Source organism: Stegostoma tigrinum, chromosome 29 (assembly GCF_030684315.1).
Source record: "Stegostoma tigrinum isolate sSteTig4 chromosome 29, sSteTig4.hap1, whole genome shotgun sequence".
NCBI lineage: Eukaryota > Metazoa > Chordata > Chondrichthyes > Orectolobiformes > Stegostomatidae > Stegostoma > Stegostoma tigrinum.
The window spans coordinates 17,684,838-17,707,094 of record NC_081382.1 but is presented as its reverse complement, the minus strand read 5'-3'; the positions used below and the strand labels follow the sequence as shown (position 1 = coordinate 17,707,094).

The window sequence follows — 22,257 nt, the reverse complement described above, 5'->3', positions numbered from 1 at the left end:
CTACTTACATAGCCCAGAGTTGAGAAATTTTCAGTTGAATTTGTGCACTTTATATGCAATTTGTGTAATTTTTAACAAATACATTTCTCAGGTTAATTGTCAAAAACCCTGGCCGTTTACTTCATTTCTAGCTGGTTATTCATTTTGGGGACCAGTTGGTTCAGTTGGCAAGAGTTTTGTTCTAAATAATATTCACTGATTTTGTTACTAGTCCAGCTAGACTTGGGATCTACCTCTTCAGCCTGCCATGACTGCGGCAGCCAATGGTAAATCATTGATGATCAAAGAATATTTGCCATGAAAATAGCTTAGATTAAGTCAACAGACAATGAGCTAAAGACCTTCCCTTCAGGCAGAGCAGACATACAAGGGCCAGGGTTGGAAAGAACAGACCCCAGTGCTGCTCCTGGCCTGGGCTCACATCCAGTCTCCCTCCTCAAGCAGAGTACTCCTGCTCTTGACTCCTACACAGCAGGGTCCCCCCAGAACTCCAGGCCCTGGCTTTTGGGCCCTGATGTATCCCTCTGGCTTGGGCCCTGATAATATACCATACTTCCAGATCGGTGACACTTTGATTTAGGGAGGTCTTGCAGTACAGTGGGTAGAAAAGAATTAGAATTAGATTTTATTGTCATGTGTACTCCAGTACAGGAGTACAGTGAAAAGTGTATGAAGTCACCATACTCCAGCACCATCATAAAATACAAAATACAAAACCAGAATTCTTTCTTTAAATGAAACTAGAGAAGAAATAATAGATCCTACCTCTGAGCCAGAAGCTTCAAGTTCCAAGCCTACCCAAGGACTTGATGGCTAAGGAAGCTGTGCTCCATCATGCTGCCAAGCATGTTGATCATTGAACTGCAGATCTTTGAAACACATGGCAGACAGTAAAAGCAGAAAAGATTTCTGGCCAGTCAAGATGGAAGGCATGTTGGGACCCCCACCACCACTACTCATAGCTACAGACAACAATATCCATGTAAAGTGCATGATGCCACAGCAATCTGGACTGCCAGAGGAATCTGTAACACAACAACAACATCCATGTAGCTTCTGATATTTAAAAAAAACTGTGATTTTTCAGTGCAGTGACCATATAGTTTTGTTTGTAGTTGCATCATATATTTTTGAGTGTAAGAAACCAGCTGAAGTGAACTACGTTAGCTTTGAGAAGGTCCTCTCATACCACATCAGCCTATTAACACCGACCGCATTTTCGTCAGTTCAAAATGAAGCTTTTCAAAACTCTCCGGTTGATCAGCTGATAGTTTTTGATTCGTAACTTTAGACATTGTAATGTTCACAATGAGTTGATAATCCTTTTCAGGTGCACCAATGTAATTACCATTTCACCTTGTCTTGTCTGGTTAGAGAGAAGAAGATCTGACTCCACATCCCGAGTCTTGTATCTCTCCAATACTCAAAACTGGTATCAATTTTAAATTAACTATATTTACAACACACCCAATGCTATCAGTTGATCAGATATTCTGATTAAATTCTTTTAAATACAGATTGCCACTCAGCAATGATTCTGCGAGTCTAGTATTGTCTGTCACTGCTTATTAATACCTGACTACGAACTTGTATCCTTTAGGCTGTATTTGACTGTGTGGTGAACTCCCTGAAGAATGTGCTGAACATACTCATCGTTTACATGCTGTTCATGTTCATCTTTGCTGTCATTGCTGTGCAGCTTTTTAAGGGTAAATTCTTCTACTGCACTGATGAGTCAAAGGATTTGGAAAGAGACTGCAGGTAAACATGTTCAAAGAGAGTCAATGGCCGCATTACTTTGAAGATCAATATAAGGTTCAAGAAATAACAACTTTCAAATGAATTTTGTTGTTTAAATGATTGCAAAAATGTCTTTGATTTACACAAAATGCTATATCATGTGTTGATTATTCATCAGTTAGTTAAGTAGAGTATCTGGACATTATTACACACTTGCTTATAGGAGCTGGCTGTACAAATTGTTCTCCTAGTTTCCTACATTATAACAATTACTACACTTCAAATACAATTCTGGGATGTCCTGAAATTACAAAAAGCAGACTGTCAGTACAATCCTTTCTTTAAAGAAATGTAACCACTATTTAGGGATAGAATTTGCCTTATGAAGCTTAAGATGACGGTCAGATACAAACTAGAATCATGGAGTTATTTGTGGTGCAAAAGAAGGCCGTTTGGCCCTCTCAAGTCCGTATGAGTTTGTAAACACAATCCAGTCAGTTCCATTCCTGGTTGGTCTCCATTACTCTGGAAGTTTATTTCATTTAAATGTCTGTTGACTTGCTTTCAAAATCATTAATTATATCCATTTCCACCATGCTCACAGGGAATAGATTTCAGGTCATTACCACCTGCTGTGTAACAATGCTCTCCATCCTATCCTCCCTACATCTGCCTAAAATTTTAAGTTTGTGTCTCCTGTAGTCATTGCACCATAAACTAATTGGAAGTGGTTCTTTCATTTCTACCCTCTCTAACTAAGCTCATACGCCTCTATCACACCTCCCTGTAATCTCTTTAGCTCCAAGGGTGACAACCTCTGTCTTCCAAACTACCCTGGTAACTAAAACTCTGCATCCCTGGAATCATGATCATCAGTCTCCTCGACAACCTGTTATTGACTTTACATCTTTTCTAAAATGTGGTGACCATTACTGGAAGTAAATATGTCGTTGGGACCTAAACATAGCAGATAGGAGCAGGAATAGGCCATTCAGCCCCTCAAGCCTACTCTGCCATTCAATATGATCATGGCTGATCATTGAGCTTAATACCCTAATCTCACCCTTTTCCCAAATCCTTTAATCCCTGTGGCCACAGAGCCAAATCTTCCACCTTCTTGAAAAACATAATGTTTTGGCCTCTACAACTCCACAGGCTCATCACTCTCTAAGTGAAGAAATTCCTCTTAACCTCAGTCAGAAAAGGGTAATCCCTTCTCCTTAACCAATGATCCTTGATGGTTTTGGTATCCCCAAAATCAGGAATATCTTTCCTCCATCTAACCTGTCTAATCCTGTTAGAATTTTGTAGGTTTCGATAAGATATCTCTCTCATCTTTCTAAACTCCAGTGAATACAATCCTAACCGATTCAATGTCTCTTTATTCATCAGACCTGCCATCCTCAGGAATCAATTTGTAAATCTTCACTGCGGTCCCTCTATAGCAAGAGCATCCTTCCTCAGATAAAGAGACCAAAACTGCATGCAATCTTCCAGATATGGCCTCACCAATGCCTTGTATAATTGCAGCAAGAAATCTTTGCTACGAGACTTGAACCCTCTCACATGAATGACAACATACAGTTTGCCTTCTTTACTGCCTGCTGCACCCATGTGCTTACTTTCAGTGACTAATGAAAAGGGTACCCGGGTCTCAATGAACATGCCCCACTTTCAATTTGCATTAATTCAAATAATAACCTGCTTTCCGATTTGTGCCATTGAAGTGGATAACCTCATATTTATTCACATTATTATTATATCTGCCATGCTTTTGCCTCCTCACTCAGCTTGTCCAAATCATACTGCAACACGTTTGCACAGTCCTCACAGCTCACTCTCTCACCCAGTTTTGTGTCATCTACAAATTTGGAGATATTACATAGAACATTGAACATAGAAAAGTTCAGCACAGTACAGGCCCTTCAGCCCACAATGTTGTGCCGTGGAATAATCCTAATCCAAAAATAAAGTAACCTAACCTACATTCCCCTCAATTCACTGCTGTCCATGTGCATGTCCAACAGTCGCTTAAATGTCGCTAAGTTATCCTAGGTTGCTCCGGGAAGCGAGAAAGGAGGTTGCTAAGCCGCTGGCGAAGATCATTGCTTCCTCACTCTCCACGGGAGTCGTTCTGGAAGATTGGAGGAAGGCAAATGTTGTTCCTCTTTCACGACTACCACTGGTAAACTATTCCATGCCTCACAGCTCTGGGTGAAGAACCTCCCTCTGACGTCTCCTCTATATCTTCCTCCTAACACCTTAAAACTATGACCCCTCGTGGCAGTCAATCCTGCGCTGGGGAAAAGTCTCTGGCTATCGACTCTATCCATGCCTCTCATTACTTTGTACACCTCGATCAGGTCACCTCTCTTCCTCCTTCTCTCCAGAGAGAAAAGTCCGAGCTCAGTCAACCTCTCCTCATAAGACACGCCCTCCAGTCCAGGCAGCATCCTGGTAAACTTCCTTTGCACCCTCTCCAAAGCCTCCACATCTTTCCTATAATAGGGCGACCGGAACTGGACACAATATTCCAAGTGTGGGATCACCAGGGTTTTATAGAGCTGCAGCAGAACCTCACAGCTCTTAAACTCGATCCCCCTGTTAATGAAAGCCAAAACACCATATGCTTTCTTCACAACCTTATCCACTTGGGTGGCAACTTTGAGGGAGCTATGCACTCGAGTACCAAGATCCCGCTGTTCCTCCACACTGCTGAGAATCCAGCGTTTAATCCTATATTCAGCATTTAAGTTCCACCTTCCAAAATGCATCACTTCACATTTATCCAGGTTGAATTCCAACTGCCGTTTCTCAGCCCAGCTCTGCATTCAGTCAATGTCTCGCTGAAGCCTGCATTAGCCCTCGATACTATCAACAGCACCCCCAACCTTTGTGTCATCAGCAAACATACTAACCCACCCCTCAACCTCCTCATCCAAGTCATTTATAAAAACTACAAAGAGCAGAGGCCCAAGAACAGAGCCCTGTGGGACACCACTCAGCACTGACCTCCAGGCAGCATACTTACCATCTACAACCACTCTCCGCCTCCTGTCCGCCAACCAATTCTGAATCCAGACAGCCAAATCAACCTGTATCCCATACCTCCTGACTTTATGAATGAGCCTGCAGTGGGGAACCTTATCAAATGCCTTGCTAAAGTCCATGAACACCACATCCACTGCTCAACCCTCATCAAGCTGTCTCGTGACTTCCTCAAAGAACTCAATACGATTTGTAAGGCATGACCTTCCCCTCACAAAGCCATGCTGACTCCTTTTAATCACGCTATGCTTTTCCAAATAGTCATAAATCCTATACCTCAGAATCCTTTGCAAAACTTTGCTGACCACAGACGTAAGACTGACTTGGTCTATAATTTCCAGGGATTTCCGTGTTCCCTTTCTTGAAAAGAAGAACAACATTTGCCTCCCTCCAATCTTCCAGTACGACTCCCATGGAGAGTGAGGAAGCAAAGATCTTTGCCAGTGGCTTAGCAACCTCCTTTCTCGCTTCCCGGAGCAACCTAGCATAAATCTGGTCTGGCCCTGGGGACTTATCAATCTTAATGTTTGCCAAAATTTCCAGCACATCAACTTCGTCAATCTTGATCTGTTCAAGCCTGTTTTTCTGCTCCTCAAAGTACTCATTCACAACAGGTCCCTTTCCTTAGTGAAAACTGAAGCAAAAAACTCATTTAGGGCTTCCCCTATCTGCTCAGACTCCATGCACAAGTTCCCTACGCTATCCCTGATCGGCCCTACTTTCTCCCCGATCATTCTCTTATTCTTCACGTATGAGTAAAATGCCTTCGGGTTCTCCCTAATCCTTCCTGTCATGCCTTTTCCGTGCCCCCTCCTGGCCCTCCTCAGTCCACTTTTGAGCTCCTTCCGAGCAAGCCTGTAATCCTCTAAAGCTGTGCTAGACCCTTGCTTCCTCCACCTTACTTACGCTGCCTTTTTCTTTTTGAAAAGAAGCACCTCTGTACCCGTCATCCAAGGCTCCTTAATCTTACTCCTTCTTACCTGTCTCAGAAGAACAAATTTGGACATCACTCGCAACAACTGCTCCCTAAACAGCCTCCACATGTCTGCTGTGCCCTTTCCGTGGAACAATTGCTCCCAATCTGTACTTCCCAACTCCTGTCTGATAGCGTCATGGTTTCCTTTTCCCCAGTTAAATATCTTCCCCTGGTAACTGCATTTAGTTATTAGGTTTTGGAGTAGATCTGTAGCTTGGGTTGTGAGTGTTGAGGTTGGTTGGTTTGCTGAGCTGGTTTGTTGTACCACAAATGTTTCATTACTGGGCTTGGTAACATCCTCAGTGCACCCTCTGATGAAGTGTCAGTGTGTTCTCCCACCTGGTTTTTAAACTCTGGGGTCTGTTGCGATGGATTGCCTACTTCCAGGTTTCCTCCATAGTGGACTGAATATGGGGTCGAGTTCAATGGGTTTATTAATAGCATGCTTTGCGGAGTGCCATGCTTCCAGGAATTCTCATGCTTGTCTCTACCTATCCTGTCCCAGGATTTGGTGTTGTCCCAGTTGAAATGGTGGTTCTCCTTGTCCATGTGGATTGTGATGAGTGAGTATTTGTCGTGTCCTTTTGGAGCCAGTTGGTGTTCATGCCCTCTTGTTGTTAGTTTCCTTCCTGTTGTCTGATGTAGTGTTTCTCGCAGTCTCTCCAGGGGATCTTGTAGATGACATTGGTCCTGGCCATTGGGCGGAGTGGGTCTTTAGTTCGGGTGAACAGTTGTTGTAGGGCTGATGTGGGTCTGTGTGCCACTCTGATGCCCAGTGGTAGTAGGAATCTTGTGGTGAGTTCTGACGTGTTCCTGATTTAGGGTAATGTGATGTGTGTGTTGGGGCGTGTAGAATCTTTGTGATGCTGTACCTGTGGGCATCTCCTGACCCAGTTCTTTGGATATCCATTATCCATGAACACTTGGAAGAGGTATTCCTCCTCCTTTTGGCATAGTTCCATGTTGCTGCAGTGTGTTGTTGCCCTTTTAAACAGAGTTTGTGTGTGCTGGGATGGTTACTGTTGAAGTTCAATACCTGATCTGTGGGTGTGGCTTTTCGGTGTACTTTCATTTGCAGTTCCCCATTTGTCTTGCGCTCTCCTATGATGGTCAGGAATGGGAGTTGTTTGTTCTTCTCCTCTCTGGTGAATTTTATTCTGGTGAAGGTGGTGTTAATGAGTTTGTGTGTCTCTTCTAATTTGGTCCGTTTAGTGATGACAAAGGTGTTGTCTACGTGGTATATCCATAGTTTAGTTTGGACTTGTGGAAGGGTAGTGCTTTCCAGTCTTTGCATCACTGCTTCTGCTATGAGTCCGGAGATAGGCAAGTCCCATGGGTGTCCTGTTGATTTGTTCGTATGTTTGGCCGTTGAAGGTGGTGGTGGTCAGACATAGGTCCAGTAGTTTAAGCATTGAGTCCTTGGAGATGGTTTCAGTGACATGGCAGTGACATCAAACTATATCATCGTCTCTTCGTCGTCGATCTTTGTCTTTGATGGAGTTGAGGAATTCTTGGGCTGCGTGGATGGAGTGAGGTGATTTGTTGACTAGGTAGTGCCTGGTAGGGAGACACTGGGTCTGAGGGGGACTTCCGGCTTGTGCACTTTAGGGAGTCTGTAGAATCGGGATGTGTTGGTTTGTTCACGTTTCATTCTTAAGAAGTCTGTTTTGTTGATCTGTCCTGTTTGTTTAAGTCTTTGTAGCGTGTATGGGATCTTGTTGCCTAATTGTGGCGTCGGGTCAGTTTGTACTGGACAGTGTGTGTTCTCGTCGACGAGCAGTGCTTGTGCTTTGGAGATGTAGTCCTCTTTATTCATTATCACTGTCATGTGCCCGTTGTCTGCAGGTAGTATAGTGATGTTCTTGTCCTTCTTTAATCAGCCCAGGGCTCGTCGTTCCCATGTGTTGAGGGTGTTGAATTCCCTCTTTCTAGTTTGTGTACGGACTACTGTCTGTCTTATAGTTGCTTGTGTTTCTTCATTGATGCTGTGTGTCGTGAGTAGGTCTTCCAGTGTAGCTAGGAATTCCGTTTTGTTGGCGTCCCTGTAGTTGTAATTCTGTCCTCAGGTGAGAACGACTTTTTCCGCGCCTGTCAGTTTCCTGTTGGAGAGGTTCCTTTTCCATGTGTCAGTTCTGTTGTTGTCGCTTTTGTGGGTAAGTGTGGTTAGCTTGTCTTGCAGGGTCTGTCTTTTCTTGGCCCTTGTGGTCTGTTGGCCGATGTTAATGGCTTCGCCCATGTTGGTTGTCCAGTCTTGATTGTTAGCTTCCCAGAATAACATTTTTTGGCGTGTAATTTCTCTGTTTTGGAGCCGGTTGTGTGCGTCGTTTATCATTACCCTGACCATCTTGTGGCTGTTTTGTTCTGCTGTTTTCCGGGCTTGTGGGTCGTTGATGGGTGGTTTGTACTTCACACTGCATGGTAATACCTGATTCCTGAGGCATCCATGTAGGAAGCAGAGTTGTTCGCGGGTTGCGCTCTCTCTTTTGGCATAGTTTTCCCATTTCCTTGCCAGTTTGTGCATGTTGCACCCGCAGGTTTCTAAGGTTTTGGAGTAGATCCGTAGCTCGGGTTGTGGGTGTTGACGTTGGTTGGTTCGCTGAGCTGCTTTGTTGTTCCGCAGATGTTTCGTTACTGTGCTGGGTAACATCCTCAGTGCAGCTTCTGAAACATCAGCATATTTTCCCGCTTGGCTTTTTAAACTCTAGGAATCTTACAACAAGAGTACACGAACGCCAACTGGCTCCAAAAAGACACGACACTCACCTCAATCCACATTGACAAAGAGAACCACCATTTCAACTGGGACAACACCAAGATCCTGGGGCAGGCTAGGTAGAGACAAGCATGAGAATCCCTGGAAGCATGGCACTCCATGAAACATGCTACTCATAGACACATTGAACTCGACCCCATATACATTCCACTACGGAGGAAACCTGGAAATGAGGCAATCTATCGCAACAGACCCCAGAGTTTTAAAAACCAGGCGGGAAAACAAACCAACGTTTCATCAGAGGGTGCACTGAGGATGTTACCAAGCCCGGTAATGAAACATCTGTGGAATGACAAACCAGCTCAGCGAGCCATCCAACCTCAATACATTTTGTTTCTTCACCTAAATCATTAACATATATGGTGAAAGCTAAAGTGCTTCAACAAAACTACTGCACTTTTTTATTCGTTGGCTCTATTTATAAGGCTAAGATCCTATATGTTTCATTAACTGTTCTATCAATGTGTCCTGCTATATTCAAAAATCAATGCACACATGACCACTGCTTCCATTTTACCTGCATATTTTTAGAATTTTGCCATTAAATCTATACAGCTTGTTACTACTTCCAAAACTTATTGCCCATGTTTCTGTGTATTGAATTCCATCTGCCACTCATCTACACATTCTGCGACCCTATCTATGTCCTGTTGCAGACATCATCATATTATCTTCACCGTTACCACTCCTTCATGTTTGGTATCTTCAAAATATCTTGAGATTTTACTTCATGTTCGAAGATCCAAATAATTTATGCAAAGGTTCATGATCTTCATCAGCCATCCCTGTTCCTTCATCACAAATTCAATCAGATTAGTCAAACACAATTTTTTATTCAGTCACAGGATGTGGGCAAAACTGGCTGGGGCAACAAAGTTTCAAAGGAATAAATTGACCATTCCTTCAAAAATAAGCAGTTAATAAAAATGACGATTAAATAGTGCTAATCTAAAGAGTGATCTAACAAAACCATTTTTGCCTTTTTGCTTGAGAACTAATGCTAGAAGAGGACAGATGAGGCATGATATCGTACTTACCAGGGAAACGGGAGGCAATTAAGGCCATGCAGAGGCGTTGAGATATACATGCATTTGCCTCACGTGGTGCACGCTGCCAGTTGCCTCTCTGTGATTGGGATGAAAACAGGGTTTGGATGCAAGTTATTTTTCAGCCTGGCCGTTCCTCCTCTCCTGGTGGTTAGATTTTGGGAGGAAGGTAGAGGAGGCAGGCGGATATGTTTTAATGAGACAGCATTGGGAGAAGAGGGAGGAGGTTGTCTTGGTAATTGGGATTAGAGTGGATGATGAGAGGAACCATCAACCGCCATGAGACACCACGGAAAAGGAGGGAAGAGATTGGGGTGGGAAGTACATGCGGAGGAAGTACAACAGCCCTAGAAGGCTATCAAAAGGGAGTAGAGGGATGGAGGAGGCCAGGTCTCATGTCAAAATAGCCACAGCACATAAAATAGCAGAACGAGGTTGAAAAGGACCTTCTAGGTAGAGGTGAGGCGCTATGACGTACTTTTGCTTTTACCTTGTGCTCTAGCAGTCTCTGGCCCTGTCCAACAGATTAGTCCACGAGTCACCGCATGAGGAAGGGTGAAGGGAGAGACCAGGGAATTGGGTGCCTGGTGGATTGACCAATTAATGCAGTTGTTCAGAACAACAGCAATCATTGGTCAGTTAACCCATCAATCAGAATAGACTCCATGCCAAATTGACCGTCCTGATTGACAGGCTACTTGGTCAATGAGCCCTGGCTCCCCCACAGGCACAGCTCCATGTCATTAACACCGTCTCCTTCCCAGGCTCTTAGTTAGATCCCTTCTCATCATATTGAAATTAGCCCCTTTCAAATTGGAAATTCTATATAATTTGTTTCTTTCTCTTCGCCGTTATTAGTGTAAACCTTATAGGATGATGATCACTCTTACTCAAATCTTCCTTGCAAGCAATTGACCCACCTGGGCCCAGAAATGCCCCAGTGGGGCAAGAGCGCGCTGATCAACAGAGTACTCTTGTTCCTTTTCTTCCTCACCCTTAATATTATGCCAGTTGATAGTCGGGTGATTTAAGACCCCCCCCCCCCCCCCCCACACCAAAACCGGTATCCCCACTCTGTATTTTCGCACGTCTCTGTGATTCCCCAACAGATTTTTTTTCCACATCTCTCCATTACTACTTCGAGGTCTCTAGAATACCTCAGGCAGTGTGATCTTAACTTTTTGTTCCTCAACTTAGAGCAAATAGACTCTGTCCTTTTCCCCTTAAAGACATCTGCTCTTTCCAATAGTGCAATGTCTTCAATCAAAACAATACCTTTAATTTTCTTTTTCACACCCTTTATTCACATTTGAACCTTGAAGATTATTCATAGCAAGCAGCCTTTAACAGACAAGTTGCAGTAATTAACCTGATTTGTACTCCAGACCAATTTAGGGTTCAAAGTGAGAAACCCCTCCAGTCCCTCTGGCTGGCATCTCACCAATGTCAGGTGGGAGGTAGCTGCAGAAATCTCCAGAGACTGTTGGAGTTGGGTTCGTGTCAGGATCTGGTACCAGAACCAACCTGTGAGACTGTAGAATTGAGAAGGGGTTGTGTGAATCAGTTGCAGGTGAGGCTTAAGCCTGTTGTTGTGAAGCGTCCTGAAGCAATGGTTTAATTTTTGTTTAATTCCCAAGGAAAATACAAAAGAAAAGTTTTAGCATTTGTAATATTTATTTATTTTTATTTTTAACTCTCTACATCCCTCCCAGTTTGGCCTGGTAATAGTGGAGTCCAGCTCAGGCTTCCAAATTAAAATTGCAGCTTGGATCATTGCAATGTATATGTTAAGAATGACCCTGCCTGATCTGACCACATCTCTCCTGCTGCCTGATCTAGAGATCAATTTGCAATTAGAACTGGTCAACTCCATGTGACTCCAGACAGAGTAAGCTCCCTGATCAATTCTAATGACCCTTTTTGAGTAGAGTTAAAAACATCCCAAATGTGATGAAAATCAAGGGGGATTTATTCTGGACAAGTAATCTTCGCTGGATTACCTCCCAGAAAGTGAAAGTTAAATTTCCACTCACTCTCCTACTGATTAGCAGTTCTCAATTAGACAAATAAACCTCAACACAGAACTGTCACCAATTCATATTTATTTTGTATCATCTACGTCTTTAGAAAATAAAACTATGAGTGATGTACAGTGGCTTTCATAGATTTATAAAGCAACCTGATTTAACACTCTTAGCATTGGGATAGACTTGGTTTGTATTTCTTGCTGTATTGAGATTTTGAAGGAAATACTTTACAGATACCTGGACCAACTTTTCATTGTGGCATCTTGTTAGTTTGACTTTGCCAGTGTGTCCTAGTCTGGGTCTGAGATCCCTGGTTAGCATTCCAGATGAATGGAACAACTTTATCCTCTGTGAGAATATATTCAACAGTGGGCTATGTGTTAATGGGACCTGCATGTTAATCCTCCCTTCTCCATGAGTCAAATTGACTGAGAATGTTTGCTCTGTTCCTCCCTCCACAGAGGCTGATGGACCTGCTGAGTCATTCCAACATTTTTTCATTTCTATTTAAGCTCATGGGAGTCTTTGTAATATTCCAAATTATTTAACCTCACAAATATTTCTCTTAAACTTACTTTGAGTCATAGAAAATTAGAAATTAAACTTAAGAATTTGTTGAGGAACTTTTCAGACAAAATATTCCTTCTGCTGATCCAGTCACTCTGTATTTTGTAGGGGCCAATATCTAGTTTATGACAATGATGAGATTGAGGCAAAACCCAGAGAATGGAAGAAGTATGAGTTCCACTATGATAATGTGCTGTGGGCCTTATTGACACTATTCACTGTATCTACTGGTGAAGGCTGGCCAATGTAAGTATTGTGTTCATTGGTGTTTGATTGCTGGGAGTCATTAAAAATATTGTTTCTTTGGGAAATAACTGATGCAAAACTACAACTTAAGTTGTGAAAACTCAGATGTACTAGGCTTAGCAGGTTTTATGATAGGCTGCAGAAAATACAGTGACACAAGCTGCACGATTATGCGGTAACAGGTTTACAATAAGGCAGTTCCTTCAGCTTGCAATCACAGCCGACTTTAAATTTTGACAGAATGAGTGTTTTTTGATTGTTGCACTCAGGTTTGTCATACCTGATTATAAGTTGGTCATGTCTCTTCAAAGTAAGTGACTTTTAAGTAAAGCACTTTGTTTCTGAGAGACATGACAAGATACTGAATTGATCCACTTCTTTTCAATTGTCTCATTACTAAATGCAACACACAACCAATGCATTGTATTTTATATGTGACTTTATTTCATTGAGAGAAACTTTATTCGTTTTCAAGGCAGATCAAAATAATTCGTACCATCTCTGTCCTTGGCTGAATGTCCTCTGGTGTTCTTACTGTTTTCTGAAAGAATTTCAGAGAGACATGCTAAATACAATTACGGAGAACAGTAAATGCAGTATATGTGCAGTCAGGTGATTAACAGCACAGATTTCAAACAAAGGACATGCATATAAAACTCAAAGACATTTCATTTTTTTGAAAAGATAACAGTGTGGAGCTGGAGGAGCACAGCAGGCCTGACAGCATCAGCATGGGTAGGTCCACTTCTGAAGAAAGGTCCCGACCTGAAACATCACCTTTCCTGTTCCTCTGATGTTGCCAGGCCTGCTGTGTTCCTCCAGCTCCACACTGAGTTATCTCTGACTTCAGAATTGGCAGATCTTACTATTTCATTTTTTAAAAAAATATTTGACTCATGATCTATCAAAAAGGATATCTATCAAACCTAGGGTTTCAGTATTCAGTAATTGGGCGTGGAAATTTGGGAGTTGGATCAGTGTGTTTTTTTGTATTAGCAATTTGAAGAAACCTGGAAAATTTTAGATGCCAGAACCTAAAGAGTTTTTGACTGGGCTCTGGTGGAAGGTTAAGGCTCATATGCTGGAAACATTGATTATCCGAGATGAGTAAAAGTAATGATAAGATAATAACAAGGCTAGGTAGAAAACAGCATACTTGGTCGGAGGACAGGACTACTCCTGGAGGTGTGAAAGAATGATATTCAGTGTATCACTACAATAATGAGTTAGCAGCAGAAAGGAGCAGCATGCAGGAAGAGGTTCAAAGGCATGTCCTGGTAAAATGCAAATGTAAAATAAGGAGCACACTAGTTTATGGATAAAACAAAGAGTGGTACCAGAAGGAGTATGGAGACAGAACGATTATAGGCTGGCAGAAACATAAGGGAAGACGTTGTCATCTGAGATGCACATGCTTACGAAACTTTGAGGGAGACGACGAGCAGAAATTCCAAGACTTGACAGGGTGATAGATCTCATGTTTGGATGCATGGCTGACATGATATAATGGTAATGTGCCTAACAGTACCCTTTTTCTTTTGTTATACTGGAAATCCTTCAGATGGACTGTTTATTCAGTTCCCCTGAAGCTGTGGTGGGGATCTCATTGAAAATTATGATTATTTATAGCTTATAGAAAAGATGGATTTCTTAACCAACATAAGTGAAATGATTTACATACAGCATTGTATTGTTCAGTGTTAAATGGAACTGGTTCATCTAATTAGAATTTAAAAGTCATTAAACAATTGAAATATAATTTTAATATCTATTAGAGTAAACTGAATTTTGGAAGCATTTGGGACGTGGAGTAGACAGTCTAAGTTCCTTGTGACCATGTGTAAATTTGGGGCGACAAGGTTTCTGCTGATAAAATAAAGATCTGTTGTCTCTAATGGATTGTGAATTAACCTCATAACATGTTTGTTTTCTGTTCCTCAGAGTTTTGAAACATTCGGTGGATGCTACAGAAGAGGATCAGGGACCCAGCCCCCGCTATCGCATGGAAATGTCTATCTTTTATGTTGTGTACTTTGTTGTGTTTCCATTCTTCTTTGTGAATATTTTCGTTGCACTTATTATCATTACATTCCAGGAACAGGGTGATAAGGTGCTGTCTGAGTGCAGTCTCGAGAAAAATGAGGTATGCATCAAAAATGTAATATTTGCTGACCTGCTTATCGACTACTCTATTTCTAAATTTCCTTAAAGATTGCTTTTCATCACTGGGATTAAAAGATAAAACATAACCCTCTCTGACAAGAAAGAATCTAATCATTGGCCCTTGACATTACCTTTGGTGAATCCCCCACCACAAACATCCTGAGTGTTACCCCCGACCAGAAACTGACTGAATTAGATCTGTAAGTACTTTGGTTACAAGAGTAGGTCAAAGGCTAGGAGTTCTATGATAATTAACTCACCTCCTGACTCCCCAAATCCTATCCACCACCCATAAGGCACAAATCAAGAGTGTGATGGAATGATCTCCTCTTCCCTGGATGAGTTTAACACCAACAACACTCAAGAAAAAGGCCACCATTCAGAACAAAGGAACAGACATGATTGGCACCCCACCCATCACCTTAAACATTCACTCCCTTCACCAATGATGCACACTACCAACACTTTGTACAATGAATATAATGCAACAATTCTCCGAGCTCCCTTCAACAGTACCTTCCAAACCCATGATTACTTTAATTTGGAACGACTATGACAGTAGATGCATGAAAAAGCACCACCTGCAAATTCCCCTCCAAATCACTCTCCCTCTTCACTTGGAAGCATATGATTGTTCCTCAGTTATCACTGTGTCAAAATCCTGGAACACCTTTCTGAATGTCGCTGTGGGCGTATCTATGCCATGTGATTGCAAGAGGCAGGAAAGTGGCTCACTACCACCTTTTCAAAGATAGTTGGGGACGGGCAATAAATGCTGGCATATCCACCAATTCCCACATCCCAAGAATGAAGAAATAAATTGTAGTAATTTATTTTTTTTCAACTGTAACATTCAATAATGAATACACTTAGACTTATTATTCCAAACTGACATTTGATATTTCCAAACTGGCAGAATAATTTCTTTCTTTTTAATAAAGTCTACTCGTTCTCAAGTACTGATAATGACCTGGACAACCATTGAAAATATTTTTCTATATTTTATGTTTTACATTATTAGAAGAACTAATTGTGCCAATCAATTACTTTGACAAGTTTTAATATTAAAACTAATCATTTGGAAAACTCAATAAATGAAATTCACCAAAGGGTTGACCTATTTAGAGCACAGATAATGGATAATTTCTGTACAATGATAAATAGGCGAATACTGCATATATGACTTAATGTGGTAATACAGAGAGAAGTATAAATAGTAGAGACAGTGAATAGATGATGCAGAGAGTTTGTAGTGATGGAACACATGAATGTAGGACAGACAGCACATTATGTTTAGGAGAGTGAAAACAAGTTAGAAGGATCATACGAACTGGCAGTTGACTGTGAAATAGAAAGAGAACTTCAGACTAGGGCAGAGGTAGTAATCAGGGCAAACACAGATTAGATAAGAGTAAAGGATGTAAATAAAGTATAGAAAATGCAAAGTGATTAATCAATGAGAAGAAATTGAAGAGGGTGCTGTTATGAGGGAGCTAATAAAGGAAACAGTGAATGAAGGACAAAGGTAAAATTAAGTGGCCTTATGAATGGAAGTAGTCAAATTATAATAGCTATCTGTATTTTTTTAAATTCCTCCTCATATTTGCAATAACTCCCTATCTGGTACCTGAACTCAGGATGCAAGATTTGTTGTAGCATATATGAAATGAATTGGAAGTAGTACAGTTGCTGTACAAATGTACAAATAATACAAATGGTATTATTTCACTGTTAGTTCATGAAGATTTCTTGTTGAAAAGTGCTGCCTAAGTATGTCATTAGATTGCGTTTTTGAATATTGTGTAATTTTTACTATGCCCGTCAAATGTTACAAGGCAAAAATGTTGTGATAATTATAACCTTGCTCAATTCAGACACATTGGCTGTTTCCTTCCAGAGAGCCTGTATTGATTTCGCTATAAGTGCCAAACCGCTGACTCGCTACATGCCACAGAACAAGCAAACTTTTCAGTACAAGATGTGGAGATTTGTGGTCTCCCCTCCTTTTGAATATTTTATTATGGCTATGATCGCAATCAATACTGTAGTGCTGATGATGAAGGTAATGTGCAACAGTGAACACTCTACAAAACTGAAGTAATTTGAATGTAGTTATTTGCTGTCCTTCAAACACAATTAGAAATTTTGCTTCTGTAATTTTTTTTGTCGAAAAAATATCTGCTTTAAGGATAGCCAAATCTTTTATGTGACATTTTGCTATTAAGAAACCTAATCTTTTATTTTCACAAGTAACAGAGCAGTCTTCAGCACAAGTTAAAAATGCATGAAATCGCTGTCTGTGCACAGTTGGACAATTGAATTATCCAGAGCAGGAGTAATGATAATTTTTACTTTGGGCTATAGTGGATTAGTCATCCATTCAATAGAAATGAAAGATGTGAGCGAGATATTACAGGAAGGCTGAATTGGTGTGCCTGTTCATACTGTCACCCAAAGTTCATGTGCAATAGTCATCATCAAGAATCCAATAGGCATTTGGAAATTTTCATATTTTAAACTGAAAATTTTGTATCGAGTAGTCACTTGGCTTGTGGTTGTTACACATTTATATTGTTTAAAAAAACTGTGTTACCATAGTAAGATTTGGAACTAATGGAATCCTATTCAGGAGTACTTATTGTCATAATTTGTGATGAATAAGCAATTTATAAATATCATTTGAACTGGAATCCAGATTAAAATAACCTGTCTTGTTTTATAATAACCACATAAATTAGTTGGTGGTCTAATTTAATTCAAAGCTTTTTTTATGATTGCAGTTGATGGTTCACTTCAAACCACTTACGTTTGTTGACATTTATATTAAAAAAAAACTGATATGATGACATTCATTTGTGTATTTCTTGAGAGGAAATGAATAGTTTATTCATTACATGGTCAGTGTAATAAAAACACTGATTACTGCTCGTGAGCCTGCTCTTGAGGAAACTAAAATTGAAAAAAAAATTAACAACACCAACTTTCATGATTCCATTGATGGAGCAATCAATAAAAAAGAACTGTCGCAAGATAACTTGGAAAGAAAACATTGACTGCTAAGTCGATCATTGAAGCAATGATTAGGCTAATACAAGGTGTTGCATTTTGATAAGACAAATCAGGGCAGGACTTGCATGGTTATCGGTAGGGCCCTGGATAGGATTGTTGGACAGAGAGAACTTGGGGTGTAGGTGCATGGTTCCTTGAAAGTGGTGTCAGAGGTAGACAGGGTGGTGAAGAAATTGTTCAGTGATCAGAACACAGAGTATAAGAGCTGGGATGTCATGTTATGGCTGTATAAGACCTTAGTCAGGACACTTTTCAAATTGTGTATAATTCTGATCACCCTCCTATTGGGAAGCTGTTATTGAACTGGACAGGGTACAGAAAAGATTTACAAGGAAGTTGCCAGGATTGGAGGGTTTGAGCTGTAGGGAGAGGCTGAATACGCTGAGGCTTTTTTCTCTGGAGCATAGGAGGCTGAGGGGCAACCCTATAGAAACTTATAGAATTGTGAGGGGCATAAATAAGGTGAATAGCCAAGGTCTTTCCCTCAGGGTAGGGGAGTCCAAAACTAGAGGATATAGGTTTAAGTTGAAAGGGGTGAGATTTAAAAGGGACCTGGGGGGGAAATGTCTTCAAACAGAATGTGGTGCATATATGGAATTAACTGTCAGAGGACGTAGTGGAGGCAGGTACAATTACAACATTTAAAAGACATTTGGGCAGGTACATGGATAAGAAAGATTTAGAAGGATATGGCCCAAATGTAGGCAATTGGAACGAGTTCAGTTTAGGAAACCTGTTTGGCGTGAATGAGTTGGGCTGAAGGGCCTGTTGCAGTACTGTATGACTCTGTAACGAGATGATAAACAGTGAAAGAGTTGGACCCAAGTGTGTGGAACCAGAAGACATAATTGAGGCTTTAAATGAGTGTTTTGTATTCACTGTAGAGAAGGAAGATGTAGATATCAAATTCAGGAAGGTGGTCTGTAATTACTTGAAGGAATTAGCATAGAGAGAGAGCTGGTATTAGCAGCTTCAGCAAGTTTGGAAATTTGAAATTCCCAGGCTCAAATGAGATAGATCGCAAGGTACTGTGGGATGCTGGAGAGGTGCCTCTGACATTAATTTTCAATTCCTCTCCGGACACAGGAGAGGTACTATAGAAATGGAAAGCAGCTAATGTGTTAGCATTATTCAAGAGAGGTGTTAAAGGTAAGCCAGGGCATGAAAGCGAGTGAGATGACCATTAGAAGAATGGAAACCTTTGGGAACAAATTCTGGGGGGACAGCCAGACTCTACTTGGAGGGACAAGGATTGATTGACAGTGGTTAGCATGGCTTTGTCAGGAGGAGCACTGTCTCACAAATTTGATTGTAGTTTTGTGATATAAATGAGGGTAATTCAGTTGATCTAGTCTACATGGACTTCACTAAGGCATTTAACAAACAATTGCATGGGAGACTGATCAGGAAGGTAAGAGTCGATGAAACCCAGGGCAATTTGGCAAATTGGATTCAAAATTGGCCGAGTGACAGGAGGCAGAGGGTGATGATTGAAGTTTGTTTTTGAAACTGGAACTTCTCCTCCATTGGCATTCTATAGGGTATGGTGCTGGCTCCCTTTCTGATTGCAGTGGACAGTAATATTCCAGACATAAATGTAGGAGGTATGATCAATTAGTTCGCAGATGACCCAAAATTGAGTGCTTTCGTAAATAGCAAGGAGGAAAGTCTTAGACTGCAGGAAGATATAGACAGGCTGGTCAACTGGGCAAAGCAGTGAGATGAAACGTGAAAAGTGTGAGGTGATTCATTTTGGACGGACGAGCAAAGCAACAGAATAAATGATGAGTTATAGGACCCTATGAAGTCCTGAGAATTACAATGGATCAGAAGCACCTTATTATGCATGTGCAAGCTCCTTGAAGGGAGCAGGACAGGCGAGGAAGGTGGAGAAGAAAGCGTATGAGATACTTGCCTTTATTGGTTGGTGGTAGAGACTGGAATTCTCACAACATGTAACAGCTTGAACTGTCATAGCATACTTGGCTGCAGGCCAAGTGCTGGAATGGGAGACTTGAGAAGCGTGGTCACGATGAGCTGAAGGGCTTCTTACAACTCTAGTGACAGTATGGGAAATTGTTGCTTGTGCATCACTAGCTGATGTTTGAAAGTAGAGAGAATGAAACAATGTAATTTCATGTAAACTTGGGAATGAATGAAGAAATGCTGATGAAAGTTTCATATGGACATCGATGAATAATGATGACACATCTGTATTTGAACAATCAACCTGCAGTGCAACTCAGTTTTCCAAAATCCTCAACATAGCTGCGTTTAAAGGAAACAAATAAACTTTTTTTCTGGGCAGGAAATTATTTTACTCTTTGTACACAAATTGTAATCTTGGTTTATTTAATCAAAATTCTCCAAAAGACTGGTACTAATTCTTTGTGTTTTCTTTACATTTCATGTAGTTTTATAATGCTCCTGACCCTTACGACAGAATGTTGCAGTACCTGAACATATTATTCACTTTTCTGTTCTCCATGGAGTGTGTGCTGAAGCTTATTGCATTTGGTATTCTGGTATGTTACATTTCAACTCAACTAACAAATCAGTTGTAATGTGATATATTAAAAAAAAATCAGTGTCTTGGAATAAAAAAATTTGTGAAGATATTACTGAAGTATGGATTCACTATCGTATAGAGAAAATTAATGTTTTCTATAACCTGTTAAGCTGCAGCTCCGTTAAACAAATATCTAAGTTCATAAATAATCAGTGGTTGGCTTTATAGGCCTCAGTCTGATCTCTGAGTCAGCAAGATATGGCTTTAAACTCTTCACAATTTGAGCACATGATCTACTCTTATGATCTGACCCCTTGCACTTTGGATAAACTGGCTGTTTGGATAGACCAAAAAAAATCTCATTTTTAATAAACGTAGCAAGTCTTTCTGGTTTATATTCTTTCCTCAACAAATTTTGCTAAAGCAGTCGCTGCTTGTGTACACTTTTTGCTGTGCGTACGTGTTGACTGTCTCATGTACCCACATTGCAATAACCTTGCACTTCACATTTATTTGATTTTATGAAGAACTCTTTGGAATGTTACTGAAAGATATGACAAAATACTTTACAAATGCAATGTAAAACATTCTATTGATTGGTAGAGGTATTTTTAGTTATTAATCTGCAAAATTCTTTTTTTTTAAATAATTCTAACTTTTGCTACCCCTGTTAAGCTTTGGACCTGCATGATTGAACCATTTCTGACAGTTATTTGTGTTAATGTAAAACGTAATAATTGCTTTCAGAAACTGAGGTAACTATGCCTTGCCAAACATGAAGAAAATGATCAGTTAGTTTAAAAATTATGATCAAAACGGAAGTTTTGTATCTTATTTTTCCATTGATACGGATTAACATGATAATGATAATGTCTCATGGTCATTTGCTCATTAGGGATTATTTACTGCTAAGTTAGTTTATTGCAAACACTAAAACCAATTGTAAGTTTTATGGCAGACATTACAGCAAACCAAATCATTTCTGTGTGCTACTTGCAAATCATTAGTGGACTCACAATAAGGCAAAGTGGCCACATTGTAAATATATGGCACGTAGAGTTCTTAAAGGCAAAGTGCACATGCAAGACTAATCAGGCATATCACCTTCGAGGGGTGTCAGTTGTGTATGGACTTGTCTGAGATTGGCCTGAAGCAACATAATGCAAAGGCTCAAATTTTAGTACAAAAATCTGTGTGACAATCTGGAAAAGCTGGAAATCCATCCAAAATTTCACACAGAGAAATCCAATCACTTGTATTTTGTTAAAATTGTCTTTTGACAAACAACTGCCTGCCCCAGACCTTTTGTACAAAGTCTCAGGAAGGTCCAACGAGGCTGTGAAGATATTTGTAATGTCGCGACTGTGGCAGCAGACTGCTTCCTGTTGGTGTTATCGCACTTTGCCACAAAGTACACTTTGGATTATTTAACAATTATTCTATATAATTGGTGTAGGAAGTGAAGCTGAAACAGCAAGATAGCCCAGTTTCACATACATGGACTATCTTGCAACGATATATGAATAACAACAAAGTTGAGCACTTAATATGATAGCAATCTAATCATGATTTTCCCTTTTTTATTTGGTTTAGAACTACTTCCGCGATGCATGGAATGTGTTTGACTTTGTTACTGTATTGGGAAGTATTACTGATATTTTAGTCACTGAGCTGGCGGTAAGTGTGTCTCCCCTAAATCAAGCTGTTATTTTAAAATCTACTTTCACACCAATGGTTGAGGTGGAGCGTAATGTTGAACTGGATTCTTACATAATCTGCATTTGAATTTTTCTTTTGGAACAATGAAAAAATACCAAACTTACCAGTTTGGTTCATTTAAATTGGCATGATGAGGATGTGTTGAATTCCACGATTTATACTGCAACAGAATTTTTTTTTATATGAGTTAATGTTTTGGGGGTAGACCAGGCTCTGGAAACGTTATGCAAGCTGTTTCAGATAATTATTGTTGTAAATGTACTTTCCAGGCCTTTCTCAGTTTTGAATGTACCTCAACTAATAGCTGGGGATGCTACGGGTAGCGAATCGAATGGGAAGAATGTGATGTGGCTTTGTTCTGGTTCACTAACTTT

The 22,257-nt window shown here is 40.5% G+C and overlaps 1 protein-coding gene across 2 annotated transcripts in view; it reads left to right on the top strand.

Annotated features, from left to right (window-relative positions):
- Positions 1-22,257, top strand: part of cacna1ba (calcium channel, voltage-dependent, N type, alpha 1B subunit, a) — a 566,885-nt gene that overhangs the window by 448,922 nt on the left and 95,706 nt on the right. For both annotated transcript variants that reach the window (XM_059638405.1, XM_059638404.1), the window contains exons 28-33: positions 1,601-1,761; positions 12,286-12,423; positions 14,365-14,566; positions 16,484-16,648; positions 20,070-20,180; positions 21,758-21,841. In XM_059638405.1, coding sequence (XP_059494388.1) covers positions 1,601-1,761; positions 12,286-12,423; positions 14,365-14,566; positions 16,484-16,648; positions 20,070-20,180; positions 21,758-21,841 — 861 coding nt within the window. The remainder of the gene's footprint in view (positions 1-1,600; positions 1,762-12,285; positions 12,424-14,364; positions 14,567-16,483; positions 16,649-20,069; positions 20,181-21,757; positions 21,842-22,257) is intronic.